General features: G+C 52.9%; 11 protein-coding genes and 2 non-coding genes across 13 annotated transcripts; 9 read left to right on the forward strand and 4 right to left on the reverse strand.

Moving 5' to 3' along the window:
- The first annotated feature begins 136 nt into the window (after nt 1-136).
- IPK1 (Inositol-pentakisphosphate 2-kinase) lies at nt 137-2,594 on the forward strand. Its single transcript, XM_062893370.1, has 3 exons — nt 137-813; nt 877-1,146; nt 1,205-2,594. Exons 1-3 carry the CDS (start codon nt 630-632, stop codon nt 1,780-1,782), a joined length of 1,032 nt encoding a protein of 343 aa, XP_062739167.1. The 5' UTR covers nt 137-629; the 3' UTR covers nt 1,783-2,594.
- QC762_705190 (uncharacterized protein) lies at nt 1,802-3,076 on the reverse strand (the record flags this gene model as incomplete). Its single annotated transcript, XM_062893371.1, is given in 3 exon segments — nt 1,802-1,852; nt 1,865-2,099; nt 2,165-3,076. The coding sequence occupies 3 exon segments, from the start codon at nt 2,779-2,781 to the stop codon at nt 1,802-1,804; spliced, it is 903 nt and encodes a 300-aa protein (XP_062739168.1). The 5' UTR covers nt 2,782-3,076.
- On the forward strand, nt 2,773-4,911 carry QC762_705200 (uncharacterized protein). Its single transcript, XM_062893372.1, has 2 exons — nt 2,773-4,162; nt 4,218-4,911. Exons 1-2 carry the CDS (start codon nt 3,824-3,826, stop codon nt 4,551-4,553), a joined length of 675 nt encoding a protein of 224 aa, XP_062739169.1. The 5' UTR covers nt 2,773-3,823; the 3' UTR covers nt 4,554-4,911.
- Nucleotides 4,912-5,442: 531 nt separating this feature from the next.
- Nucleotides 5,443-5,847, forward strand: QC762_0107520 (uncharacterized protein; the record flags this gene model as incomplete). Its single annotated transcript, XM_062884279.1, has 3 exons — nt 5,443-5,554; nt 5,592-5,620; nt 5,704-5,847. 3 exons carry the CDS (start codon nt 5,443-5,445, stop codon nt 5,845-5,847), a joined length of 285 nt encoding a protein of 94 aa, XP_062739170.1.
- Nucleotides 5,848-5,985: 138 nt separating this feature from the next.
- QC762_705210 (uncharacterized protein) lies at nt 5,986-7,163 on the forward strand (the record flags this gene model as incomplete). The annotated part of the gene is made up of 3 exons (XM_062893373.1): nt 5,986-6,312; nt 6,372-6,809; nt 6,876-7,163. 3 exons carry the CDS (start codon nt 5,986-5,988, stop codon nt 7,161-7,163), a joined length of 1,053 nt encoding a protein of 350 aa, XP_062739171.1.
- Nucleotides 7,164-9,590: 2,427 nt separating this feature from the next.
- On the forward strand, nt 9,591-11,643 carry GTR2 (GTP-binding protein gtr2; the record flags this gene model as incomplete). Its single annotated transcript, XM_062893374.1, is given in 4 exon segments — nt 9,591-9,826; nt 9,891-9,992; nt 10,048-11,455; nt 11,468-11,643. 3 exon segments carry the CDS (start codon nt 9,591-9,593, stop codon nt 10,979-10,981), a joined length of 1,272 nt encoding a protein of 423 aa, XP_062739172.1. The 3' UTR covers nt 10,982-11,455; nt 11,468-11,643.
- QC762_0107550 lies at nt 11,227-11,317 on the forward strand. The gene has a single exon. It is a non-coding gene; the product is annotated as a tRNA-Pro (tRNA).
- Nucleotides 11,570-11,689, forward strand: QC762_0107560. Its single transcript has one exon. It is a non-coding gene; the product is annotated as a tRNA-Ala (tRNA).
- Nucleotides 11,690-12,342: 653 nt separating this feature from the next.
- Nucleotides 12,343-12,711, forward strand: QC762_705240 (uncharacterized protein; the record flags this gene model as incomplete). Its single annotated transcript, XM_062893375.1, has 1 exon — nt 12,343-12,711. The coding sequence occupies one exon, from the start codon at nt 12,343-12,345 to the stop codon at nt 12,709-12,711; it is 369 nt and encodes a 122-aa protein (XP_062739173.1).
- Nucleotides 12,712-16,442: 3,731 nt separating this feature from the next.
- On the reverse strand, nt 16,443-17,477 carry QC762_705250 (uncharacterized protein; the record flags this gene model as incomplete). The annotated part of the gene is made up of 1 exon (XM_062893376.1): nt 16,443-17,477. The coding sequence occupies one exon, from the start codon at nt 17,475-17,477 to the stop codon at nt 16,443-16,445; it is 1,035 nt and encodes a 344-aa protein (XP_062739174.1).
- Nucleotides 17,478-19,827: 2,350 nt separating this feature from the next.
- QC762_705260 (uncharacterized protein) lies at nt 19,828-20,304 on the reverse strand (the record flags this gene model as incomplete). The annotated part of the gene is made up of 1 exon (XM_062893377.1): nt 19,828-20,304. The coding sequence occupies one exon, from the start codon at nt 20,302-20,304 to the stop codon at nt 19,828-19,830; it is 477 nt and encodes a 158-aa protein (XP_062739175.1).
- A 1,856-nt stretch (nt 20,305-22,160) lies between these two features.
- On the forward strand, nt 22,161-22,526 carry QC762_705270 (uncharacterized protein; the record flags this gene model as incomplete). Its single annotated transcript, XM_062893378.1, has 1 exon — nt 22,161-22,526. The coding sequence occupies one exon, from the start codon at nt 22,161-22,163 to the stop codon at nt 22,524-22,526; it is 366 nt and encodes a 121-aa protein (XP_062739176.1).
- Nucleotides 22,527-22,857: 331 nt separating this feature from the next.
- QC762_705280 (uncharacterized protein) lies at nt 22,858-26,067 on the reverse strand (the record flags this gene model as incomplete). Its single annotated transcript, XM_062893379.1, has 2 exons — nt 22,858-24,178; nt 24,308-26,067. The coding sequence occupies 2 exons, from the start codon at nt 26,065-26,067 to the stop codon at nt 22,858-22,860; spliced, it is 3,081 nt and encodes a 1,026-aa protein (XP_062739177.1).
- Between the last annotated feature and the right edge of the window lie 792 nt (nt 26,068-26,859).

Below are 26,859 nucleotides of genomic sequence, written 5' to 3' on the forward strand. Positions count from 1 at the left end.
CGTCATCCGATGATGTTGCGGGGAACCCGACTGACAAAGACACCTGAGCTCCCGCCTCCGCCCGACCGAGGTCCAGTGATCCACTGCCACTGCTTGGGACCAGGCGGGAGCTGTGAGAGCTCGGGCCCGCCATCTTGACGTTTGCCCGGGCAGGGGCATGTGCTCCAAGAGAAAGCTAGGTTCGGGAGTTGAACCCGGAGAAAGACGTCAACGACAGGGGCATTTGGTGTTTGCAGACTGACGATGTTTGGAAGAAGAAGAATTGATAAACCATTGTTGTGAAACAAAACAACCACCCAAAACCTGGATTGGTCCTAAAATCTAGCCATCGCTTTTGATCGGACTCTGCCGCCGTCAAGCTACCCCTACCTTAATCAAGATTACCAGCAATACACTATGAATAGTCGCACAAAGCATCTCAGCTGTCCCGCGCACGAGATAATTGATCCAGCAGTTCCAACGCGGCGGATAGCGGCACCATCTCAGCGTCAGCTCATCACCTAACGGCCAATCCGGTGAAGCTCGGGGGGCCGTTGAGACAAGACACTACTACTTGTGCCCAACCAGACAGACGACCAAGGAATTTCCATCATTCGCATGTCCGACTTGAAATTTTCATACCCTTCACAATGTCTCAAAGCGCAAGCTTTTCGTCTGACCATATCCCGGACATTTCGGATTTTTACCCTGAAAAATGGACCATCAAGTTCGTGAACGAGGGGGCGGCGAACCTGGTCTTTGAGGTGAGATTACCACCAAGTCCACCAAGCACGACAGGAAGCCACGCGAACGGGCACAGCGATATCTTCCAGGGTACTGCCAAAAGCATCCTCCTTTTTCTGTGCCACAGCATCATCATATCTGACCTTCTCACAGGACACCTCCTGCGCGTCCCAAAAGCTGGCGCCAAGACATTTCCGTACCCAGAGTTACTGCAGTATTGGGATTCAACCATCACGCCCCTATTCCCACCCGAAAATCTGGTACAACATCAACTAGTCAAACTGGGCCAAAGCCCATCCAAAGTAATCACTATTCTTGATGAGCTTCTTGCCAAAGCGGAATCCGGCCGCCGCAAGGACTTCCGTGGCACCCGAGTACTCCCGGATGCCCAGTATGGCATGCTGATAGAGGATATGCGTTCTCGTTAGTCAACACCTTGTCTTCGAACCTAGTGCTTTCCGATGTCTAACAAGGCTCACAGAAAACCCAAGTGATTATTTTGTCGAGTTCAAACCAAAGTGGCTTTCGCCTTCACCATCGCAGCGCACACGCTGCCGCAACTGTGCCCGGGAAGCCTACCGTGATCACCTTGATCCCTCCCACCACAAGGCTCACCGCCTGGGCATCCTCTGTCCCCTGGACTTCATCGCCTGTCGGAGTAACCGGGGGAGTTTGGAAAACGTCTTGAAGCACATCGTCCCTGCGTCAGCCTCGCCGTCTCATCGCAATCACCTCGCCGACTGGTTGAGGACCAACAGTCTCCTGCCACTCCTGCAGCAAGCCCAGGCGAAACATGATCCGAGCCAGGGTGTTAACCTGGAGCTGGCAATGACGCTCCGGGACTGCAGCCTGTTTCTCAGGATATCCACCCCCCAAGATGGAACAGGGCAACCGACGAGGATAGAAGCCAAACTAGCCGACCTCGACAAAAAGAACGCCGCCAAGAAGAAGAAGCACTGGGAAGAGCTCGAGCGGGATCTTGTGGAAGGCGGGTTCTACGAGGGAAAGGAGCAGCCAAGGGAGGAGACGGACTGTTTACTTGAGCGCGCAGCTAATTGATTGAGTTCGTGCTTTCTTCTTACAACGACCCCAAAAACTTCCCAACCCTCTCCACCAACCACTTTTCCCCCTCTGGGTTTTCCTCCGTGTTATCAACCCGGTGATTCGCCCCCGGGATCAACCCGCTGAACTCACTCACAACCCCCGGCTTGCAAAAGCTCGCCCATTTTTGAACCGTGCTTTGGACTTGTGCCGGCTTGAAGGGCACCCACTCGTCCTTTTCTGAGGGCAGGATCAACACCGGTGTTTCCAGCTCTCCCCAGATGGTCTTGAGCTCCTCGTCGGAGAAGTCGGAGCTGAAAAAGTCGTCGTCTCCCCTGTGTTTGTCAAGTCAGCCACTCCTTCTTGTCACCTACCCACAACATCATCAGAAGAACCATACCCTTTCGTAGCGAGGGATAACCACCGATAAGCAGTAACTGGACTCCCCTTCCAACCGTCAGGCATGTCGTCTAGATCAATTACATGCTCCCCTTTCCCCTCCTCTGCCATCTTTTTCGCGACCGCGATACTGTTCTCCAACTGTGCCGGGCAACAGCTCATCACCAACGCCTCCCTGTCGCTCACGGGGCCTTGGAGGACAATCCCATCAACCTTCTCCTCCGGCTCTAGTTCTCCCAGTTTGGTGCAGTAGAACATGCAATCCTGACAACCGGTGGAATGGCCCATCAGCACGATCGTTTGTTTCTTGAGCTCAGAGCGGAGGTAGCGGACTAAAGACGAGATTTCGGCGCAGTCTTGAGAGAGGGAGGAGTACCCGAAGGCGGAGAAGGAGGAGGTGAGACGGGCTTGGAAGAGGGAGAAGCCTAGGGTTGGGGGGAGGGAGTGGGAGAGGGTGAGGGGGTAGGGGACTGTGTGGGGCCCGTCGCCTAGGCCGCCGAGGAAGATGAGGGCGTTTGGGGGGGAGGGGGAGGGGGAGGGGGAGGGGTGTTCGTAGAGGGGGAGGGTTTTGGTTGGGGTGGTGGGGTAGGAGTGGACGAGGACGGGGAAGGGGGTCATCTTGAGGGTTGGATGAGGTTGGGGTTATGGTGGTGGGATGGGTTTATGGTGTTGAGGTTGTATTTATGGTGGTGAGATGGCTTTATGGTGGTGAGGATGCCAAGAGATATCTTTGGCGGTGGTGGGTGGGGGGAGGGGGTATGATTGGAGGGGTGATGTATAACCCTAACCCTTTGATGACAGGCTGGCTATCACTGTCAACACCCACCACTTTGACACTTTCTTTCATCATCAACTTCAACATCGACATCATTTTGCTGTGACATGACACGGTAAAAGCATCAACCATGTTCACGACCAGTTCAAGTCGGCATATCAAGAAATTGACTGCTCCCGACAGCACAAGCGACCTGTTTTCCGACCACCCCTCCATCTTTTCCTCCCGGGCGCTTAAGCACAAAACACCAGACCAATCACATCGCCAAATACAGTTGCAAGCAAGGGAAGCAAAATGTGCCGCGCGGGAGGGCGCTTCGCCCTCGGGGACGCTTTCCCCAGATTGGATCCCCTGTGCCGATTCCCATCTGGAGATGATCGTCCCTGCTGTTTTTTTACCGCTGTTCAAACCTGCAATCTGCATGCAGAGAGCCAAACGAGCCAATCCCGAGAGGGGGAAGGGGGTCCTATTTCTGGCGTGGGAGAAGATGGAGGGGAACTTCTTGGGAGATGGGACATCAAACTACTAGACGCATGGTGTAGTGGAAGGGTAACAGTCGCGCATCGAAATCTTGGGTGCTGCTGTGATGTGAATTTCGAGGGAAGCAAGAGCTAACCGCCCGGATCCATGCCGAAGATGTAAGTGAGGAAATGGTATTAGTATGCCCCGTCACCTCACTTTTGTTGCGTTCGATAGACTTGTGCTCTCACCATTCCACGGCATACACACCATCTTCCCTTGTTCATCTTCGGGTTCTCTTTTGTTTGGAGCGCTTTCTCGAGTTACACGGCTTCTCCTTTTTCCTAATTTGATACCCAGATCAGTGCTCTATCAACAACAACAACAACAACAACAACAAGTATATAAACCACCTTCAACCACACAATGGAGAAAACAGCCACAGCCTCCGCCCACTCAACGGCCCCCTCGTTCCAAACCCACGTTGAACCCGACCTCCACCTCCAATCCAAAATGAAGTCCCTCGGCACAATCAACACCCTCCGACTAGGCGCCACCGCCCTCGCCCTAGGCATGAGCCTCACCGTCCTGGGAACGGCGGGCAACACCCTCCGCGTCTACGAGGAAACCCACGTCCTGACGCCTCACTACCTCCCCCTCTGGCCAGAGCATTTCAACATCCGACCTACCATCTCCCTCGTCGTTGGCAGCGTGTTTGTCATCCTCGCCAGTATCGCCTCTCTGGCCTGCTCCAAGATCACCACTGTTCGTTCCCCCGGCCCCTCCCTCCCCCTACTATCTACTAACAGATGATATTTAGTTGAGGAATAAAACAACCCTCCACACCTCCACCACCCTCGCCGCACCAGTCGTGGGGTTGATCGCGGCGCTGATCTCGGTTGTCTTCTTCTACGCGGCGAATTCGTCGGACACGGTGGACACGTTTACTTCTTGGACTTGCAGGTGGAGGGATGTGCCCATGGGGCAGCAGCCGCATTGGGGGACGTTGTGCGGGCAGAGTTATGCGGGATTGTATCTGGCCATTTTGCTGATTCCGGTTGAGGTGGTGGGGTTGGGGTTGGGGGTTTGGGAGAAAAGGGTGGGCGGTTATGTGGAGGGGTATCAGGGGGCTAGGAAGAGTCCTGCTTTGTCTTAAGGGAAGTGGAAGATGATGTCAAACAAGGGGGAGTTGAGGGGTTGATGGTGGTGTGGTGGGCTAAATTGTGCATAATTCTGTCTTTTCTTCTTGGTTTAGGGACTACGGTATTGGTTTTTGGGAGTTATGGCTACTTGGATAATGGGAAACAGCTGTTAAGCAATTGCTGCTGTTTTGCTGTTCGGGATCTGTTTGCTGGGTTTGTGGTCAAGGAAAGTGGAAACAGGTTGCATTTCAGCCGGCGGGCTGTTGCAGAAAGTCGGGGACTGTTCCCGAGGGACATTGTGCACTTGATAGGTAATCTTGACTGTTATCAAGGCGTTGTCGTAGTTGGAGAATCTTCATCGTTATATCCTCCATCGTAAAGAGATCCAAAGTTGCAAAAGCTCTTATCGACAACCTCAGCCAGGTTTCGGAAGCACGGCAGTCATCCTACCCACGTGCTATTTCGCTGTGAATGCATATGAGCCTTCATTTATTACCCGCGTTCCGGAATGGTGGAGGGCGGGAGATTTCATCTATCTGTTTGGCGCTACCGAGAGCAAACACGCATGCGCCCTTATCTTTTCAGACGTCGCCTCCCGCTGAGCCGACGACGATAGGTGGGGGTTGTGTGGTATGAGAGTGGTGACAGAGGTCACACTTCATGTGTGAATGGTTCTGAATTTTGAGGCAATGTGTGATGGCGAATACCATGAATTCCAATTTTTGATGCCTTTATGTCTTGTGGTTCCCAACTGGTTGTAGGGGTGAAATGCTCTGTCCTTCCCTGTCAATACTCGCATAGCAGATTTTGTAACCCTCAAGTTGAGATGGCAGAGTTGACAATGCTGTGACCCGGAAATTGGCGCCTCAGAAAACCTCCCATCATCTTGATTCCTGTACCGGGATGATTGGGAAGGGGGGAAGCTGCGCATATGTATTGCAAGATATCGGGGTGGTAGTGGCGACCCTGAGTGCTCCTATCGCTCCTGCCTCTGCCCTTCTTGTCCAGTTTTGGCGTGTCTTGCTTTTGGAACAACACATCAATCATCTCAGCCCAGAACCTACGCCTCGACTTCAAATCTGTCAGTGGCCTATTCCGTTTGCTGGGCTCTTCGTCCTGCGTCTACATCCACCCAATCTGATGTCTAACCATTCTATCCGCTAGGCTTGCCTGATTCCACAGCACAACGCCGTCCAGGCGAATCCTACTCACTTCTTCTTGATCAGCTTCAGCTTTTCGGTTTTCCGTCGTGCCACAAAACAGGGAGACGGTTGTCTCACCATTCACCCGAGTGAACGGACCCCTTGACGTGAGATGCGCGACCTACCTCATCTTAGGCGACATTATATTTTCCGCTAAAGTTACAGGCATTGCACCTTCTTATACTCGGCGCAAACCGAAATCACTTGCTTGAATCGAGGCCGAACCCAGCTGCCAGTCCTCGTTATGAGCCGATCTCTGTCACAACAGGCTGCGGCCGACAAGGCGCCCGTCATGACCCCTAGAAGGTTGGCACCGGGAGGTCAAAGAGAATTGTCGTTTGCCGAGCGCAAAGCAAAGGACACACCTCCTTCGACATCGTCTCCGGCAACTTCAACCGGAGACATACTGGTTCGTCCAGGGCGCAAAAGACACTCGAGGCCGGATCTCGTCAAGCAGCAGAACACCGTCAACTTCTTTGAAGACGCTTTTGCCGTGTCCGAGGGCAACACGGCCCGGGAAAGGATACATGGGGATGCCATTGTCATGGCCGAGGTCAAGACGAATGTCATCGTGGGTTTTGCTAAATATTTCCAGGCCATGGGTACCGTCTTGCTGACCGTGCGCCATAGATCAGTGACGAGTTCACTCTCATCACCGAACTCTCGTATCACCTATCCACACGGTATCAGCGCCCTGTCTCCTCCATCGTAGTCACCTTGCAGCACGGAGCCTGCATGCTTTTCGGAGGGACCTTTGACCCAGCCTACGTGATGTCGATATATGCGCTACCGTCGCAACTATTGCCGACAACCAACAAGCGAAATGCGGCATTGATCCAGAAACACATGGAAGAAGCGATAGGAGTAGTACCAGCGAGGGGCTTCCTGAGGTTCGTCCCTACCAAGGAAGAGCATTTGGCATGCAACGGCAAGACGATGGCTGGTGAGATTGAGGAGCTGGAAAAGACAATGAATGGAATAGGTCTCGGAGGCGCCAACGTGACACTGGATGAGGCACAGGGAGCCATATCCAGAGGCTTGAAGGCCAGGGGGAAGCTGAGTGCCAGGGTAAGTACTGCCCATTCGACCGTCTGTCCTGCCAGCAGTGCATTGACATGCCTTCATGTGCTACAGCCTATGGCAAGCTTTCGATCATTATCAGCGGCAGGGTTCCATGCCAGAGAACTTACACCACCCACCAGCGCTGACGAGGCGCTTCCAACCATTCCAGGCTCACCCTCAACGTCGCCTGGGGCAGCTCAACCTGGCGTCGGAGATAAGGAAGGGCTTCCACGAGAGGAGGATCAGCCCAGGACAGCACGTAAGAAGAAGAGCTTTGTGGCTGCCATTTTCGGCCGGTCAGGTAGTGTCAAAAAGCCGGGGCATCGCTCCTCATTGCCCGTGATACGTGATTCAGGCTGAGGGATAGTAATGGGAAGGGTGACGGGAGTGGGTGAGGATGATTAGGTGCATGCACAGGTATACCTAGAGGGAACTCTTGGAGAGCATCACACAGAGGACACGGTATAGCATAGCATTGAACTTTTTGGACGAGGACACTTTTCTCGTATAGTAGTAGGTAGGTTTGGGAAGTCGAATCGAGGACGTTTCTGGTGACCTACGGTAACTAATGATGCATGTGCCAAGAAATATTCAAGCTTCCGGGCGGTTGATATATCGAGATCTCTCCAGGCCGGCCCAGGCGCTAAAGTTCGGGGAGCGGGGTTTATGTAATCGCGCTGGCTGGCAGCACCCCGCAGTGGCCCGCTTCGGTGAGCAGCACTCACCTGAAGGTCTCCTAGTCTCTCCCCTTCGATGGAACATTGGCGCCTTGCACTGAACACCTCCTGGCTCATGAGACAGCGAATTGCATACAGCAGAGCAGAGCACAGCCTTATCGATATCCTTTCTTTTTCCTCCCGACACGTTTCATGACGTAGTGAGAGAGCCTGGACACATCTCAAACACAACACTTTCACTGCCTAGGATCCGCCTGCGGGGTTTCAGATGACCTGAGCTCGCCGTAACACTACCTTACCTACCTTCTGGAGCTGCGATAGCGAGCTGTGAGAGAGTGCCTCACCTGCGGGGTCGATTCAGCAAAGCAAGGCATTATCGATTGAGCTTCACCGACGATTGATCAGGCCAACCCAGTCAGGAATCAGGAATATACATCCTCCCCTATATCCAACAAATAATACGAAAACACCGGTGAGTTTTCATCTTATTCGTCAGATTTGACCTTGCTCACCTACAGCTTATCACTGACCGGCACCACAGCCTGAGCTATCTGAGCCCTTTCATGGTCGATCTTCAAGTTCAGCATTGATCTCTTGGAGGAAGCGGGGTGCTCTCAACCCAAGGTCGAGCGTCTATCGTCAGATAGTTCAACATGGAGGTAAGGGCAAGCGTTTGTTCTTCGTCACAGCCTCGGTCACCACAGCAAACCTACATCACATCACAGCAATCTTGCAACAAGTCACGATCCCTGCAAGTGCCGGGTCTTGCTTTGTTCTTTCTCCGAGGACTTTTCCCTCGAGGTGATTGCTTCGTTGCGCAGCTAGCACTTTCCCATCGCCGACGAGTCACACAGGGGTCTTGTTGTTTCTGTCTCGTTGGTCTGTCTCGTTCTAGAAGCAACGCCAGCACCGTTGGGGGCATTTTCCAAAGCTTTGTGGAGTTTCCCCCTCTGATTCCTCTTTTACCGCCGCAACCAACAATTTACCCCTGGACCCCTGGACGCGGACACCGCCCGGTCTGGCTTTTTGCTTCTTCACCACCAAATCCTCGGCCTTCCCACCAAACTGTGACGCCTCTTCGTCATCTTCGTCAGGCAAGTGTCACACCAGCCTCGCAGCGGTGACGGATGGGCGGATAAGCGGGAGCAGACGGGCAGGCAGGCAGACAACCAGGTAAAAGGCAAGTTATAGGCAGCAGAAATCCCGCGTGTCAAACATTGCAGAAATGTCTTTTCAGCGAGTGAGTTACCCGAAACTCTTTCATCTGCTGTCTGTATGTTGCCCCTGTCGTCACTGGGTGACCGCTTGGGTTTGACTTTGCGGCCGAGCCACCGGGTCCAACTCGCTGGAATCGGGAAGAGTGCTTGTGCAACCCCGGTTGATATTTTTTTTCTGGCTCAGGATTATTATGCTGTCATGCCTCGCTCTTGCCTAGTTGAGTATTATATGGGCTTCTTCTGACCGCAACTTTGCCTCTTTCCGTCAGTGCGGTGGTCCCTTTCTCTCATCCACTTGGTTCCCTCCCTCTTCCTCTCTTCTTCCTCTGTCAGACAGGAACACAGAAACACAGACACCAGCAAAAGTCCACGAGGCGAAAAAGAAAAATGGAGGCCATGTGCGGATATGGTGCCAACCAGAGGTGAGCTCGTCTCGCCGGTTAGGCCCAGCGCCACGACACCACCAGCAGCAAGCAGATGCTGTGAGAGCCTTTGTTTCTCTCACTCACAGACAATGCGCATGCGTCGAACCGCAAAAAGCCAGCTCAGACCTGCCTACCACCACTTCATCCAAAGCACAATTCCGTTGTCTTATCTCTGAGTCGACTCTGCTTCCCGCCTCTCGGCCGGTTCAGAAGCAGGCAAGCAGGCAAGCAGTTCCCGGCTTGGCCAATCCCACCAGGCTGTTTACACAGCTTGCAAACAAAAAGGGCTTGTCGACATCGAGGATTCGAGGATTGGGTTCTTACCTACTCGTGTCGTGTGACTGCTTGCTTGCTTCTTGGGGGGCATGCAAGGGCGGTGACGGAGGGGAGACTTGCTTTATCTACTTCAGGAGCTCTCTCTTTTTCTCTCAAGACACTTCACCTGACTTTACTTTGTTTTGTTCCGTCATGTCTTCTACCGGTGGCAATGGGGGCGGTGCTTCGAGGGACAACGGAGAGGATCTGGACTCGCAGCCTCTACGCCCTCGTCCGATCAGGTTTATCAGTCCAGCAGCGCTAAATCTTTCTCGTGTTTATGAACAGAACCGGCAACGAATCCAAAAGAAGGATGGGCCAAAAGTGCCTGACCCGATGACGCCCCAGACGAAGGGGAAGCCTCGCCTGTTGTTGATGGGACAAAGGAGGTATGGAACCTTTGGATTTGGATGGACAGTGTGGAACTGTGGCTGACTGTGCTGTTTGTTTCAGGAGTGGGAAGTCATCCATCTCGAGCGTGGTGTTTCACAAGTTGCCAGCGAGCGAGACATTGTTTCTCGAGTCGACGGCCAGAATTCAAAAAGACAGTCTCAAGTAAGCGTCTGAAGAGAGCAAAGTTCTGTGTGGATCACCCGCTAACACGTTGAAGCTCTTTCATGGAGTTTCAGGTTTGGGATTTTCCAGGTCAGATCGACATCTTTGAAAACCCAGCTTATTCGTTCGACATGGACGCCATTTTTGGCGAGATTGGGGCTCTCATTTGGGTCATTGACGCCCAAGACGACTATCTCGAAGCCGTGACCCGGCTCAACATCACCATTCTCCACGTCCAACGAAGCTACCCTCACATCAATATCGAGGTCTTCATCCACAAGGTTGACGGCCTTAGTGACGACTACAAGCTGGATATCCAGCGCGATGTGACGATACGGATTCAGGACGAGCTCTCGGACCAGGGGATCGAAAACGCGCCTGTCAACTTCCACCTCACCAGCATCTACAACCACAGCATCTTTGAGGCCTTTAGCAAGGTCATCCAGAAGCTCATCCCTAGATTGGGTCAGCTCGAGGCGATGCTGACGAACCTCTGCCGGACGTGCCGGTTCGAAAAGGCCTATCTCTTCGACGTCAACACCAAGATCTACATTGCGACGGACTCGACCCCCGAGGACATGGCCAGCTACGAAATCTGCTCTGATTATGTGGATGTTATAATTGACTTTACCGAAGTTTATGGGAGCTGGCCGAGGACGCAGCAGTGGAGGGACAGGCTGGAGGGGGAGCCGTGGGCGCAGCCGCTGGAGGATCAGGTGGCGTGCGAGTGGGCCGAGAGCGGGATGGTGCTTGCCGACGCGCAGAGGCCGATTATGCTGAGGGAGGTAGACAGGTTTCTGGCGCTGGTGGCGATCATGAAGGAGGGGAGTTATGAGAAGATGCCGCAGATTAACATGAATGTTGATGTGGTGGTGAAGGGGCTGACGGAGTTTTTTGAGATTACGAAGCCGAGGGGGGGAGGAGGGGGAGTGGTAGGGGGGCAGGGAGGGAAGGGGGTTGTTAGTCCTGGTGTTGCTCCTGCTCTGTGATGAGCGGAGTGTGTTGGGTTGGTTGGAAGGGGGGCCGGGGGCGGGGGGAAGAGCAAAACTATATACATAGCGTGATAATGAGTTTTGTAAAGAGGATCTGAGATGAAGGGGGTGAACGCGGATGCTGTCCTTGGGCCCTGTTTTGTGATGTTCAAATCACATGGCAAAAAGTAAACAGATGGAAAAAGGGGGAAAGTAAAAATAAAAAATGGATTTCTTCTCTGAGAGAAGATGGTCGTTGTACTGGGGCCACCCGGGGATTGAACCCGGGACCTCTCGCAAGCAATGCTGTAGGGTGAACCCTAAGCGAGAATCATACCACTAGACCAGCGGCCCTTTCTTGAATTGGTGTTTCTCCTCTCCTCATTTTGAGATGATATGGAGCTGTGGGCGGAGACCAAGTCGTCCCCTCAACATTGAAGGGGTTTTGTGGCAGGGAGATGGTGGCTTGGGGAAGCCCTAACTTTATCCACTCTCTCTCTCTCTCTCTCTCTCTCTCTCTCTCCACATCTAAACTAACTAAAATACCAGCAGAGAGAGGGGCCTTTAAAAAGGAGGGCTATGAGGGAGGAGGACATGAACAAGACAGGGCGTGTGGCTCAGTTGGTAGAGCGTTCGCTTAGCATATTTCACGGTTTCCGATTAAAATTGGGAGTCTGGGGTACGGATATATGCGAAAGGTCCTGGGTTCGATTCCCAGCCCGTCCACTGCTTGTAAATCACCATTTGGTGGTGGATTATCTTTTGTGCTTTTTGCAGTCTGGTCATTTCTTTTTTTGTTGCTTGGTTTGTGGTTGGGGTTGCGGCAAGTGTGGTTTGGGTTTGGACTGAGGGCTGGTATGGAACCGAAGGCTGTTGTGGACTGAGGTCTGTTGATGGAGGGCTGTTGACTGAGCTCTGTTGGTTCACTATTGGTTGTTGTTGAGGTAGGTACAGGTATAGCTTGATCCTACTCTTCGAGGCCAGAAACTTTCGCTAGAGGATCATTGGAACCCTTGTCATAGGTATTATGCAGAGTGAATCGTGAAGCCAACAGAAGAGACAATACTCCAAAGCAGACTGTGGATAAGGACTTTTTATGGAAGGTGGTGTCTTAGTGTTGAAGTACCTATCTAGGTAGGTACCATGCAGTCAGCCTCAACTGAGGTCTACTTGGAAATTATCGACAAGATATTTCACCATACCAGAAACTCGAAACTACTTCACTTTCCTATTGGCACACTTGCATAGCTCTATTGGCTTCCAGAGCCAAGTAAGAAGTCTTGAGAATACCCAAGGTAGAGGGGGCATCTTGGGCCCTGAACTTCCGATGCGAACAATGATTCACAAGTCTCAAAGGTCACTGAGATGCATGGATACGCATGATGTCGCTACCCCTTTTCTCCCCTTTTGATCGTTACCGAGGCCTGGAAAGGGGCCCCCAAAGACAAACAATCTCTCTTCAGGAGCCTGAAAATGGTTCCCCCCCCCCCGGCCAAAAAAAAAACCCTTCAACAAGGCAGCAATACCTCAGGTATCTTTCAATACGAAAAATTCATCCGTCTTTTTATTGTTGTATAAACAAACCGGGAATGATGGGTTTGCCCTCGATGTGCCAATACGGCGCAAGTAAAATGGCTACGTACCATCTCAACGCAGCTGCGTCGCGCTTAGGGCGGCCAACCGGAAAGGGGGTAAACCTGGAGCGGGGGAGTCGGATGATTGTTGACTGTTTTTTCTTTCATGCTTGAGGTAATGGTGAGTGCAACGCCGCAGTTTGGCTTTCAAGACGGAAAAAAGCGAGTGGGATGATGATGGTGTTGAGAGAGCTCTTCCTAAAGGTGTGAGAGAAGGAATGGATTAGGAGCGATGACCCGACACTCCGGACCTCCAGCCTGTTCTATCTAGATCGAAAAGCGCAAATTCCGGATTCTAGAAGCTGGTCCCAACTGCGCATCCTCCGAGTCCCCGTCCCGTCTATTCTCACCCCCTCCCTAGGTCAAACTCCTTCAGCCCTCCCGGCTCGTTTCGCAACAACACTCTCAATAAGACACCATCTTCATCACGATCCCTTCTCAGCCCTTGTTCAGCCCAAAGAAACATGAAACATCCCGAATTCTATGGGTTAGGGTTTCTCTTTCTCCCTTCCCAACACTGCCACCATCACCACCACCACCACCCTCATCTCCAAAATTCTGCCTCACCCAAGTAGGTAAGCTTCCAAAAAGTCACCCGCACATCCATCCCACCACCGGACAGCCCGCATCTATGTCCCACGACATTCCAATTTTCCCATGCATTTAATCTATGTTCCTCCAAAAACCCGAGCATGTGAAAGCGAACGCAAGAAAGATGCGGTACGTAATCCACCCAATCGAGCTCAGCCTCTCAGCCTGCAGACTGTTGTGCAAGGTAAAGTTGGTCAAGGCTCAGCCGCTTTGCTGAGGAGGGGAAAATCCCGTAGGCCGGCTGGGTTAAACGGGCGGGTGGGTGGTCCACCCCCGGAAAAGGTTCGTTAACTACCTGGTGCCTCTGGGGAAAACCACCTAGACCCCTAGACACAGTCAACGGTGATACTGCAGGGGTTGGGGGGAGGAGACACAAGAGCGGTACGTACTGCATCGGGGTGCACAAGTTAGAACTTTGGAAGCTTACGAGAACACGGAGAGGGCAGGGGTTTTACTTCCAGACTACCTAAATGTGTGTGTGCTCTTCATGTTGATGCCTTTGAGGACTGGCCGAGCCGGGATAGGTAGGTTGCCACTACCGGTGCAGTTAGAGTAGGTAGGCATAACCTGGCCCTCAGATACGGCAAAACCCCCGATGCACACCCGCGGCAGTGTCATTAGACGGCAGCTGTGCGGCGGAGGGAACTACGCCATCCCACGGGCCCGCGCCCCAGACGAACGGGCAGGGAACCCTCTTACGGGATTTACCTGGGGAGAGAGACTGTTATGTAAGTAGGATTAAGATTGGTGTTATCTTTGACTCTTGCACACCCCACACAGGCCCTTATGATGAGGACAAGACGGATGGATGAGTAAAATATGTCTCTCCACCCACAAATCTGAGACAACGTACTCACCCGGCCTGAGCTTGGATGGGTTGCTCCCACTAGGTAGATATGCCTCTCCATAAGCTGAACCTATGTTAGATTGACAGGCAAACCCCCTCTCTTCGGTCCCGGGCCGTGTCTTAGCCTCTTTGATATCCTGGCATCATCATGTCTTCGGTGTCTCTGTTGCCGTGTGTACACCTCCAACCCAGCCCTTTGAGGCAGGTAGCACGAACGGTTACATCTGCTTTCATTACCAAGAAAGAAAAAATCTCACTTACATGCACACATACAGACCTAATCGCGTCTACCGAGCCTTGCTGACATGAGGACATGAGGACATGAAGAAATTAGCCGCTACGGAGTCTGCTGCAGAGTTGATGTAGGGTAATATACCTCAAACCTCACCAAGATCTCACCTGCTTTTTGGACATTCACCCTGCTTGCAACGTCATTTCTGTTGAATCAGAAACGTTACCTCGCATCACTCTCTTTCAGTGTGTTGACTATTCACAAAAGACCTCAACCACATGCAACAAAAGAGTCCAAAACAAAAAAAAACAAAAATTGGTTTTGAGCAAACGTTTTTCTCGTTTTTATTAACTACGACGTGTAGTAGAATCCTCGTAGTCTTAAGCTACTTGGGTTATAGAGCAGAGAGAGAGAAATTTCCCAGCCGCAAAAGAAAAAAACCCAAAAAAAAAAAAAAACCAGTTGCGGATTTCCCACGTATTCCCCTTCCAGCATCTCAAACCAGTGAGACGAACCCCCGTTCCTGGCCCCCCCTTCCCACCTTCACCACTCTTTCTGACAGCCGAGGAGCGCGGTTATCGTCTTTTGACTGCGTTGTAAACCGGAAAACCATGACCTGAACTGCACCCATCACAATTCCCCTTCTGCCGGGAAATGAAACGTGCGCAACAGTAATCTCGTTCCAGTACCAACAGCCAAAAACAACACCCACTTCCCAAACCAAGCTGTCAGGATTGGTGCGGAGAAAGGGGAAAGAGAGCCCCCCCAAGGCAGATAAAAGAAAAGAGAAAAAAAGACAAAAATCAAAAAAAGACAAACCAGTTGCCTTTTTATTTTGCCCTGTTCACAAAATCCAGACACCCCTCCCCCTTCCCCAAAACCAACCCCCTACTCCCGTCCATTCTTCTTGTTCCATATCCGAGGCAAGCCTTCCTTGCCTCGGGCTCGACCCCGACCCAGCCTCCTTGGAAACACTTCCTTGTCGACAACCAGTGTCTGCCCTTTTGCTCAAGAAAAATCACATATCCCGTATGAGTTTTTTCATGTCGCGCGCGCCAGGCTAGATGAATGTTATGTTTTCCGCTGATTTGTTTTTGGATATACACCTCCCAAACAACAATCCAGTGTTTTTTTTTGGTTTTTTTTTGCAGCGTTTCCGGCATCAAGCCGAAAATTCGTTACCTCGTCGTCGTCGTCGTCGTAATCGTCGTCGCTCGGTCGTACGCAACGTCGCAAAAAAAAAAAAAAAAAAAGCCGGTTCTTGTCGGGGATATATATATCCATCATTAAGAAAAAGAAATAGGCCGTAACATTAACATTCATCCATGAGACAAGGAATATTAAAATGTTTGGTATCCAAGGTGGTCGTTTGTTGTCGGGTGAGTGAAGAACGAACGTTAAGCGAGTGCTGGTTTTTTTGGCGGAAGGTCGAGTCGAGTGGTGCTGAATTTCGTCTCCCATATCCACCAAGTTTTTGAAAAGGAAAAAAAGAGAGAAGAAAAGAAAAAGATCTTTAGCTCGGTCTGTGCCGAACTTGGGTTGTGGTGCATTGCTGCGGTCTCCTCTTTGATATTTGAATCACCGAAAAGGAAAAAAAAAGTTTCACACAACAAAAGAAAACAAGACCACCTGTATCTCATCCTTTCCAAAATATGCCGATAAATATGCAGATAAAAACTCAAATATCCAGCCCCTGGACCCAGCCATGTAAGGTTTGATGTTGTGTGCATGCGATACAAAAGCCAAACAGAAGAAAAAGGCTTACAACCGAGCTCGCAGTTGAAGCAGTGGTATCCAAAATAGATGAAAAAAAAAAAACAAGACCAAAAAAACGCTCGCTGTAAACAAAAGAAACACACACAGAAAAAAAAATGAAAAAAAGGAAAAACCCCGTCCAAATATATATGCGCCGAAAAGGGTATGTCGACGATTTGTTCCCAGGAAGCTCCGAGCCCATGCAAAAGGTGATGAAAGAAACGCCCCGATATGCCTTTGATGCTTGCGAACAATAAAGTGTGGTGGTGACAGGGGAAACTCTGTTGTTGCGCTTTGATGCCAAACCCTCCTGAAATCGCGACTATCGGTCGTGGCCGATGGGCGCGTTGGTTGGCGCGCTTACAACGAGGCTGTCGTCACGACTGGATAGCTAGCGGTCGATACAGGTGGCGATGGTTGTCACATTGTCGTCGCATAGTCCTGGTACCGACTGTCCCAGCCAAACGAGTTGTAGCCAACCGTCACACCGCACTGAGGAGCAAGCATGCTGGGCAGTGGGAGGTGGGGGATGGGCGACGAGACCAACTGCGAGCCGTAGAACAGACCAGCTGTAGTGTACGGCTGGCTGTAGGCAAGAGGAGGCGATGGCGTGTAGGACTCGCTGATGCCAATCGTGGCCCACATGGTAGGGCTGGTCGAGTCGGGCGGAGTCGAAGTTACACTCGGGCTCGAAGGCAGGATCTTCCAGGAATCGACGGGGGCTGGCATCGTGGTCGGAGTGGGCGCCTGGGACCAGATGTTCGCACCTGCAGGCGAGCTGGGCAGGAGCGGTGGCTGACGGACGACATCGACGATCCTGGGCGGCGGCGGAAGCAGAGGCTTGACCAGGTTCATGACGGCATTCTTCACCTCTTCACTCTTCCCACTGAGCAGCTCTCCACCACCATCCTCCTCGAGCCCCTCGAGTGCCGACACATGTGTCCGGAAGACAAATTTGTTGATGGCCTGGATGAAGTCCTCGTGAAGCTTCTTGCACTGTGTTTCCTTCTCGGACCAGTCGTAGGTGTTGGCCTTTGCATTGACACAGTGGATGTCCTTGTGGTACTCAATCAGGGACTCGATGGTGTCCGGCGTCAGCTTGTAAGCAACCTCGTTTCTCAATACCATGTCGACGTGCACAATGTAGGCCTCGAGGTGGATGAGCTGGTAGTTGAAGATGGCCTCAATCAGCGGGTTGGAGTCCTTCCTGAGCTCCGATTCGGGGGCCTTGGGCAGCATCAGCGAAGCCAGGGTCCAGATGGCATTTGGCGACGACAAGGTCTCGGTCAGACATCTTTGGTGCTGAGGTACACTGTTGAGTGGGCGCTTGATCCTGTTGATGCGCTTGAGTGTTTGCGTGAGCCACGGCTCTACCTTGGATCCGAGGACCACGTTGACGGAGGAAGCACGGGGAGCAAAGGCAGCTGCCGAAGCCGGGAGTAGTTGTGGTGGCATGGTTTGAGTGTACTTTGGTGTGTGTCCTGGTTGAGTGAGTACAAAGGGTGGTCGAGGTGGAGCAGGGCAAGGGCTTGGGATGGGGAACTAAGAGGGCGAGGGAAACGAATAGTAAATAAGAAACGAGGTGAGAAAGGTGACGGAGCGGGCGGTCCCAAGACAAGGGATTAGCATGCACGCCAGCAACCGCAAATGAGAAGAAGAGAAGGGTGGACGAAGTCTCGTGAGGGGGAAGAAGGAGGGTGAGAATCTCGTATAGTCCGGGTGCGAGGGCCCGTCGTTATAAGAGATCAAGTCCCGAAATGGGTACCTACCGACGGGGTCCCTGGTGTGGGGGGGGGTAGGTACTTACTTGGGAGGGAAGGGTAGGGAGAGGGGGCGTGGCCGAGGACATGCAGGTCGATGGAGAGGGGACGACAGCGCCGATGGCCAGATGGGGCCAGGCGAGCGGACGGGACTGGGACCCGCCTGCAGCTTCACAGCAGCGCCCTCACCTCGACTGCTGTCTGCCCACTGTCCTCGTCGTCGGTGGAGGAGCAGCATCTGCGGGCAAACAGATCATCAGTGGTAGCCTGGGCTGACTGGGCCTGGAGGAAGAACGGGGTGAGGTTGACGGGTTTGCCGCGGCTTCGCGTCAGCGTCGTCTTTACTGAGGGCAAGTACCTCCTCATACTACCACCCACTGCTGCCGCATTCCCGGACGCTACAGATGATATCAGACCCTTGACACTTATAAGTCGAGATAAAATGACCATCTTGGGACGATCTCCAAAGTACCTTTTGTTTCGTACCACCCCCAGGTTTCATGGCGCTCTTCTCTGAGCATATGCAGCGTGGCACAAGAATACTTGATCCGATCCCAGCCGCTTGACTGGTGACAGGATAGGATAGGCACGTTTGATGGAAGACGGTAGACGGAAGAGATGGGACAGCAGCCACACCTGGGGTTTGCGCGGCCCATCGCCATCTGCTCTCTCTCCCTCTCAGGCCCAAGGTGAAAGAAGAGAGGAAAGAAAAGGGAAGAAAGTCCGTGGGCTATGCTGCCACTTGCATATGCGCAATGGCCATCGAGAGCGAATGGCTGGTCCGGCTTGTGGTCGGTCGCATGCGACCGGAGCTGAAAGCTGCAGATGTGGACGGTGCAAGCTTACAGCTACACTACAAACAGCGCCACATCTGGAGTAGTGTTACAGAGCACCGTACCGTAATTACACGGCTGTAAGTCTGAACGTCCGCCAAGAGAAAAGGTCGCCAGACTAACACCCGGCTAGACTCGCCCTGCTGAAGACTCCTCCTGGCTGGTGTGGCTGGCAGCAAGCTGTTCAGACTCTCTCATGACAGGCCTCTTGACAACAAGTCAAATCATGCAGCGAAATGACTCCTTTTTCGTGTTTCGCTAGTCGAAGAGTAAATGACGCGTCCCGCAGCAAGAAAAGCGCGTATCACAGCTCCCGGCCGATCGTAGGACTTTTTTTTTTTTCATGGGGATTTTTAGTTGCATGAGCCGTGAGGAGTCATATCGATATCCGCCACCGCCCAGAATCTATATGAGTGGCCCGTCGAGATCCCACCAGAAACTGGAATTGGTAACTCGGGTAAACAGTGAGGCGTCAACTAAATACCTTGTGTGAATGGCTCCAGGACTTTCAGATAACGTCCGTGGTCGGGCAGCCAAGTCTGCAGCCAATTCTTGTTCTGAAAAAGAGCGTCGTTTCTGACTTGTGACTTGTGAGTTGTGATATTGACAGAGTGACCGTCACTCCAAGGTACCATCCCTTCCCTTATTAGCGACACCGGCGTCCTGAGAAAGATAAACTGCCATGCAACTGCATGGTCTAGATTAAACACTGTTCGTGTTGCCGCTGAATGGACAGACGGTCGCTTGAAAAGGCCGGTGCCGTTTGTGATGGGCCACCTCTTCAGTCATGCATGAAGCTCGCTTGGTGAGGCCTCAAGAGCCATATTGTGCGGTCCATCACGCACACCATCTGGGACTTGATGGCTTGGGATGGGGTTTCCCCCTCCTTGCAAGCCGCCAAAAAACTTTCGAGAAGAAAGCAGCCGGAGCATTTGGCGGCGGGGAAGAGACAAAGGCGTCATTTGCCACGGCGAGATTGTCTAAATCTCAAGCCATCGTCGTGATCACAAGATAGACCTCAATCTTCCCTTTGCCCAGTGATATGAAGCGGTGCCCTAGCCCGAAATCATGATGAGATGACAGAGACGGCGTAGCCATGTTGAAGGCTGCCCTTGGACCAAGGCTCCAACCCCATGACTGCATATCGGTAAGATTAGGAGTCCTTTCGCAGTAGACGCAAGAAGCGAGGAGCCGAAAGCGAAAAAGATATCATCAGCTTGGCCACAAGGAAACATGAAACACACAAGCGCGCTGCTGGAGGCGTTCTTCTCTTGTCTCAACTCCCTCAGTGGCTGACTGTCTGCCCATCAATAAAAGATCCCGCCCACCCCTCCCGAACATGCCGGTCTTGTTGCTGGAAATCTTGCTCGACGCCACACGTTCGACTTTCTTGGGCCCAGCACTCGACCAGTATGTCCCGATCTGGGCATGCCGCAGGAGGAGGATGGGACCCAGCCAGCCGGCTACACGTCCTGCGATGGCGATATTCGACACTGACTGGTCCCTTTGTCGAATTGTGCGGCCAGGGGTGGGTTCCGGAAGGAGATGTTCGAGTTGCAACATGCCACTGGCATCCCACTGGCACCCCCAAACGGGCAATATAGAGTGCAGGAGAGGGGGGAAGCATCGCCAGTGAATGCCAGCCTCTCGTCGGTCCCGTGTCATGGATGACAAGAGCAGGCATGGCATGGCAGACCATGCTAGCGCAGAAGGTGAGCAAAAAGGTGTGTAAGTTGGGATCCCTGCTATTGAGCCTCATTGGCTGCCGGCCTGACGCCCTCCTCCGGCCGCCATCTTGGAGAAAGACCGAGGATACGGCAGGCGATTGGGTGAAAAACTCGAAACGAGGGCAAAAAGGGTGGTGCCGCTTTGCGACGTTACTGCAGACCTGGGGTGGCCTAGAACCACCTACCTGACGTCCAGCCTGCCAGATTAGAAGTGAGCGCGAGGCTGCTGTAGAACCGGCATCTGTTCCTGTCTGGGGTGTCAAATCTCCGTATACTTGGTTATGATAATCATGGTGGAAATGATGACGATGCTGATACTGATGCTTGGTGTTGATGCTGCTGGAAGCTGAACGTGGAGCTAGCTGCTGCTGTGAGGGCGAGGTGAAGTCTGTGAGAGAATGCCCAGAGCTGCCCAGCTGAATTACGAATACATGGAGAGGGGTTTGTGCGTATCCAAACTTGGAAGCACGGTGGATCTGCAGCCTTTTCTCTCTGCAGCCCCACTGTTTCCAACAACGCAACTACACTTATACACACTGTCACTACAAATTGTGGCTTGGCTCATGTGGCTTGCGTACTCTTTCCTCTCTTGTGTGACGGGAGGTGAGGCAAAAAGTGCCGTCTCTTGCCGCGCAGCAGCGCACACTCGTGACTGACAGTCACTTGACTTCGGCCGGGCTTCCTTCTTCAGGCCAGTGTCCCGTGATCGCAAATATTCCTGGATCTCTGTGAACCTCCTGTTTCGGCCAAACACGTCCACTGCCCACTGCCCACTGCCCACTGGCAGATTGTCTCTTGCTCGCAACCACAGTGCAGATTACCAATGGCTTCAGCTCGATAACGCCTGACTCTGGACTCCCTTGTTTTACTCTGCGTGGGGTATCACGACCCAATGATGCCCCAGCGGGTATCGAGAAGCAAGACAATTCGACGCGAGGGACTTTCAAGAAAGGAGAAAGGTCACAAAGCTTGGAAACCGGGTTCGGAATGGACAACCCCGCTGGCGAGGGCGAGGAAGAGGAAGGCGAGTTTACCGCATGAAAAAAAAAAATATTCCTCCCTGTTTTTCGCCGTGATCCTTCGCCGTCTTCACCGCTAGAAGACCGGTTTATCGCCTCAAACCCAAGTCCCTTGTGATCATGACTCCTCGACTTGAAATTTCTCAATAAGGAATCCCCCATCAACGGGGGGTTGACAGATATCGGATATTGGCCCCTCCTTGTCTTGTCCGTCTCCCGTCTCCCGTCGTGCCGGGCGGGGCCTTGGCACCGTTGACGTCACTCTTTTGGCTTGTCAAGATCAAGCCTGTCAGGGGTCTGTCAAAGTCAACATTAACGTCAAAACCGAACTGTATTACAACACACGCCCAGCGATCTGCTAACAAGCCTCACCCCGGCCTGCCCGCCTGATGCCCAACGTTTTTCTTCTTCAACTCAAAGCCAGGGCAACTGAGGCGAAGCCGACCTTGAAAAAGGTGAAATGTGGGGCCGCCCCGTTGCCCTCGGAGGCAGCCGACTCAGCCGACCGACCGATCGACTGCCGAACAACCCTCACCTTAACGTGGCCGCCACGTACACCCGGCAACTCTAACGCCACATCTGAAGAGATCCGTGAAAAGGGTGTCATTCATCATTCAAGCGAGAAAAAAAAAATCATCTATTTTCAGCTGGCTTAGGGTAGCGCAAGGGAAAAACTTCAAGGATTGCCCCTCCCTCTTTTTCAAAGTTACGCAACCCCTGAATGTGGGGAAGCCTAGCTAGCTACGCTACACCCGAGGGTTAGGGTCGGGGATAAGGGCTCCCTCGAGCGCCCTCTCAAATGGTCACCGATCAGAGATCGCTTCGGTCAGCAGGTGCAAGGCCTCGTCACTGCAGCCAACTCACATGTAGGCCCAGCCAACAACTTCCAACCTACCTACATGACCAGCCGATCAAGGGAGTTTATGCATACAGCATGCAAACACGGAGAGGAGGACCTGTCGGTATACCCGGAAGCAAAGGCAGATTTTTTGGGAATGCTGTCTCGGCAGTTGTACCTAGACCGGTCTGCCTTATGCTGGTGGTGGTGGTCAGCACCTTGGTTGGGACAGCCCCACATTCGCTGCTTGTTAGCGTACCGACGCAAGGGAAAGGGGGCTCAGCCCAGCGGTTCAGTACTGGCACTCTTTGGAGCCGAGGCCGGTGAGATAGGCGGTGGGTTGGGTTACTCGATCTTTTATTGACGTTTGGAATGTTGCTTCTTTGAAGATGAAAGTGTGCTCGTGACAACTGGGAATGTACAGTCACGACACACGATTCCTAAAATATATCTTAATTTTCATCTTTCTACTCAAAGACATATACCATCCGTAAAGGCCTAAACTCACCGTCGAACTGCTGTGGTCATATTGTGGCCGCTGAATAGCCCAACACCAAACCAGATAATGTAAACAAAACCAAACAGTATATTCCACACACATCCCAACTTCACCCGCCATAATCCCATGTAATAATCCTTCCCTCCGCACCTTCCCCCTTTACCAATCCCCCAACCCAGTAATCCCCTCCTCCTCCTCCTTCTCCTCTTCCTCCTTCTTATCATCATCCCACCCACCATCATTCCCCCCTTTATCCCCCCCATCTTTCTTCTTCCCATCATCACTCTTGTTCCCACCCGTAACACTGCTAGCAACAGCAGCAACCAATCCCCCCAACCCGCCCAGCCCCCACCCAAAACCCCCAAGTTTATTCCCCAACTTCACCCCGCCATCATCCTCCTTCCCAACAGGACTAGGAGTCCTAAACTCACCCTCTGCCTTTTCCTTCCCCTTTCCCTTATCCACCTTCTTTTTCTCAGGGGAGTTTGGCCCCGGTGTCTCGTTCCATGAGCCAGGCATGGACATCTCACTGTTGTTTGGTCTCTTCTTGTCCCACGGATGCGGATCGACATTTTCGTTGTCCGAGTCGAACTGGTCTTGGGGTGAAGGTTGAAAGGTGAGTTTTTTGCGGGAGGAATTTTTGCTGGTGTTGGTTCCTGTGAGGGAGGCGGGTTTGGGGAAGGTGAAGGGGGAGGGGGGTTTAGAGGGGGGGTTGGGGTCGGGCCAGGTGTTGTTGTTATTGTTGTTGTTGTTGTTCTCGTTGCCCCAGCTGTTGTCATTAGAGGTATCATTGTTGTCACCCGAGTTGTTGTTGTCATCGTTGCCCCAACTGCCGCCGCCGTTGTTGTTGTTCTCAGCCGAGGTATCATTGTTATTGTTGTCGTTGCCCCAGCTGTTGTCGCCATTGTTGTTGGTGTTGTTGTTGTTATTGTTGTTGTTGTCGTTGGAGGTATCGTTGTTGTCCCCAGAGGAGTTATTCTCATTACCCCAACCGCCACCCGCATTGTCATTGGAGGTATCGTTGTTATCCCCAGAGGTGTTGTTTTCGCTGCCCCAACTGTCGTCGCCGCCGTTGTTGTTGAAGGTATCATTGGAGTTGTCGTTGGAGTCATCATTTCCGTTGCCCCAACCCCCCCAACTGTTGTCATTGGAGTTTTCGTTGGAATTGTCGTTTCCGTTACCCCAGCCGCCACCGTTGTTGTCATTGTTGCCATCATCAGACCCGGCCTTGGTGCTCTCGGTGAACTGAACAGCAGGAGAGGCAGACTTGCCCTTCTTCCCTCCTTTCTTGTTCTTCCCTCCTTTGCTGTTACTTCCGCCCTGGTTGTTACCTCCACCGTTGTTCCCTCCGCCGTTGTTGCCGCCAGAGCCAGAAGCCACATTCGGAGTTCCCTGCTGCGCCCTAGGTGTCCCCCGGCCCTGGCCCTGCCCCTGTGACGCCGAATCATTCGGCCATATCGGAGGCACAGCGTTCAATTGCCACGACCCCGGCATCTGCTGCCACTGCTGGTACCCAGCCATTCCCTGCGGAGTGAAGTTGTGAGGACCGTAAGCCCCAGGCTGCACGGGAGGCTGCATCACAGGCGGCGGAGGACCCTAGCCTCCCCACGCAGGACCGCCAGATTGATGGGACCAGTAGGGATTCGGGCAGTCTGTGTGGATGATGTTGGTCACAGGATGCACAACACCATCCCCGGCGTAGCCATAGTTCTGGAACTGGGGGTGGATAGGAGCCGGCGGAAAGCCCGCAGGCGCAGCGGGCTGCTGAGCTGGGCTGTCAAAGACTTGGACATGACCGTCTAGGTAGTAGGCGTTGCGTGGTGGTTGGACGGTGGCTGAGCGAGAGGGGACATGCTGGACGGTGGCTGATCCCTGGGCGTTGTTCGAAGACTGGTTGCCACCGTCGGGTTTCTGTTGATCAGACTTGTTCTGGTTTTGGCTGGTACCAGAGCTGTCGCCGGCAGCCTTCTTGTTGTTCTGGGGGTTATCCTGCTTGCCCCTGTCTCCCTTTTTATCGTCCTTCTTGCCCTCCTGCCTCTCGTCCTTCTTGTCGTCTTTCTTGCCCTCCTGTTTCTCGTCCTTCTTGGCATCCTTGTTCACACCCTTCTTGTCATCCTGCTTATCATCCTTTCCGTCCTTCTTCCCATCCTTCTTGCCTTTGTCATTCCCCGCAGAACCACCCTTCTTCTTCAGACAGTCCGTAAGCAGCGCCGCGGCTATCTCCTTTCTAGTTCGGGGCTTGCTCAACTCCCGGCCCAGGAGTCTCCGACCCTGAATGCAGTTCTCGCAGCCGCATGTGGCATGGGGCTCCAGATCGGGGGTGACAAAGTCGTCAGGAGCGCCCGCGTCTTGCTTCTTCGTGTTGTTCTGGCCCGACTTGTTGTCTCTTGACTTGTCCTCGGTCTTATTGTCATCAGCCTTCTTCTTGTCCTCTGCTTTCTTGTTGCCCTCGACCTTCTTCTCCGCCTCCATGGTCTTGCTGGACTCACCCTTCTCGTCAGGCTCGGGAGGGGCCAGCTTAGCCTCGGCCGGCGTCTTGCTGCTCTGAAGCGGCACCTTTGCGACAAAGGTCTCGCCCTCGCCGTCGCTGCCCGTATAGACCTCAACCTGAAATTTCGGCTTCTTGGCTGTGGTGTTGACAGGTTTTTCCGTCTCTTGAGTCTTCTTGACCTCCTTGGGCTTGGCAGAGTCAGCCTTCTTCTCCTCCTTTGACGGAGATGACTTGGGATCGCTCGGTTTGCCCTTTGTTTGCTGTTGCTTGTAAGCATTGGAAACTGCCAACGCTATAGCCATGGCGCGCTCCTCCTCGTCTGAGTCAACGTCTGAAAAGATCTCGGAAAGTCGCTTGGTCGTGGCCGCCTCGATCTCTGCCTTCCTCTTGGCCTCCTCCTCTTTCGCTTTCTCTTTGGCCACCTTCCTGTCTTGAGCAGCGTGAACCGTAGCAATTGTTCTAGCCTCAGCTCGGGCAATGGCAACACTAGCCTTTTTAAGTGCGGCGGCAGCGGCAGCAGTAGCCTCGATGTCGACGGAAGCCGTCTCGGCTTGGGCGGCTTGGGCGGCTCTTGCTTTGTGACAGCTCTTGTGCTCTCGAGGATGACGGGACTCGCCATGCTCGCGGTGCTCACTGGCTCGATGCCTGGTGGGCGGCTGAGCAGTAGTCGAACCTTGTCGATCGTAGTATCTGTCTCGGGACGGGGACCGATGCCTAGAGGGGGGCCGGGGTCTAGAATCGCGGCGCCTGGAATCTCTGCCTCTGTACTCTTTCTCCTCTGATCTCCGTCTCTCCGGCTCGGGTGTTGTCAGTCTCTCCTTTTCGGTGCGAGTGAGATTGCGGCCCATAATCCACTCCATCATGGTATTGGGAGGCATGGCTGCGAGCAGTGCGACTTTGGTGATGTTGGAGACAAGAGGAAAAGTAAAAAAACGACTATCAATCTCCTGAAGTAATAGTGACGGAACGGAAACAGACCGGTAGCGGTGTTGAAGGGCGAAGAACAAGGAAAGAATCGAGAAGGAGCCTCTCGATCCGAGCGGGTGTTTGGAGGAAAGGAAACAAGTTGGGGAGGGGCCGACGGCCTGAGTGAAGAGGAGAGAACGACAAGAGGGGAAATACTTGGCCTGGTGTCGAACAGTAACCAGAGATGAAAGTAGCCGCAGAAAGCAATTTGCTGTGAAGGAGAGTATGCGCTGAAAACTGTAGTCGCAAGGTAGGAAGAAGCTTTATATTTGCAGGAAGAATTGGCTATTACAGCAAAGTCGGTGGTGGGGGGTGGAAGGGAGATTTTTGCAAGAAAGGGGGGTCACGTTGCTGGAAATTCACTTGAGATGGAAAGGTAAGGGAGCAAGTCGAGTGTTTGAGGAAGTCGCTCAGAAGGTCGTGGGTCTGCCCGTAATTCTCATGTCGTCGACTGATACCCTGCAGTTTGAGGCTCAATGAGATGCCCCATGGCCCGTGTCAGTCGACATCTGCCATTGAGATTCCCGTCGAGTCTCTCTCACTGACTCGAAGCCTCCCATTCCTCGTCGAAACCACGCAGTTTGAGGCCCCGTTCAACCACAAGTAACCAACACAAACAGGACCTTCGAGACAAAGAGACCCAGAAAAGAAAGAAAATACATTAACCCATCAACCCTTATGTATCTCACAAGTTCAAAGCTCTC

The sequence above is a fragment of the Podospora pseudocomata genome, chromosome 7 (genome assembly GCF_035222375.1).
Source record: "Podospora pseudocomata strain CBS 415.72m chromosome 7, whole genome shotgun sequence".
Taxonomy (NCBI): Eukaryota; Fungi; Ascomycota; class Sordariomycetes; order Sordariales; family Podosporaceae; genus Podospora; species Podospora pseudocomata.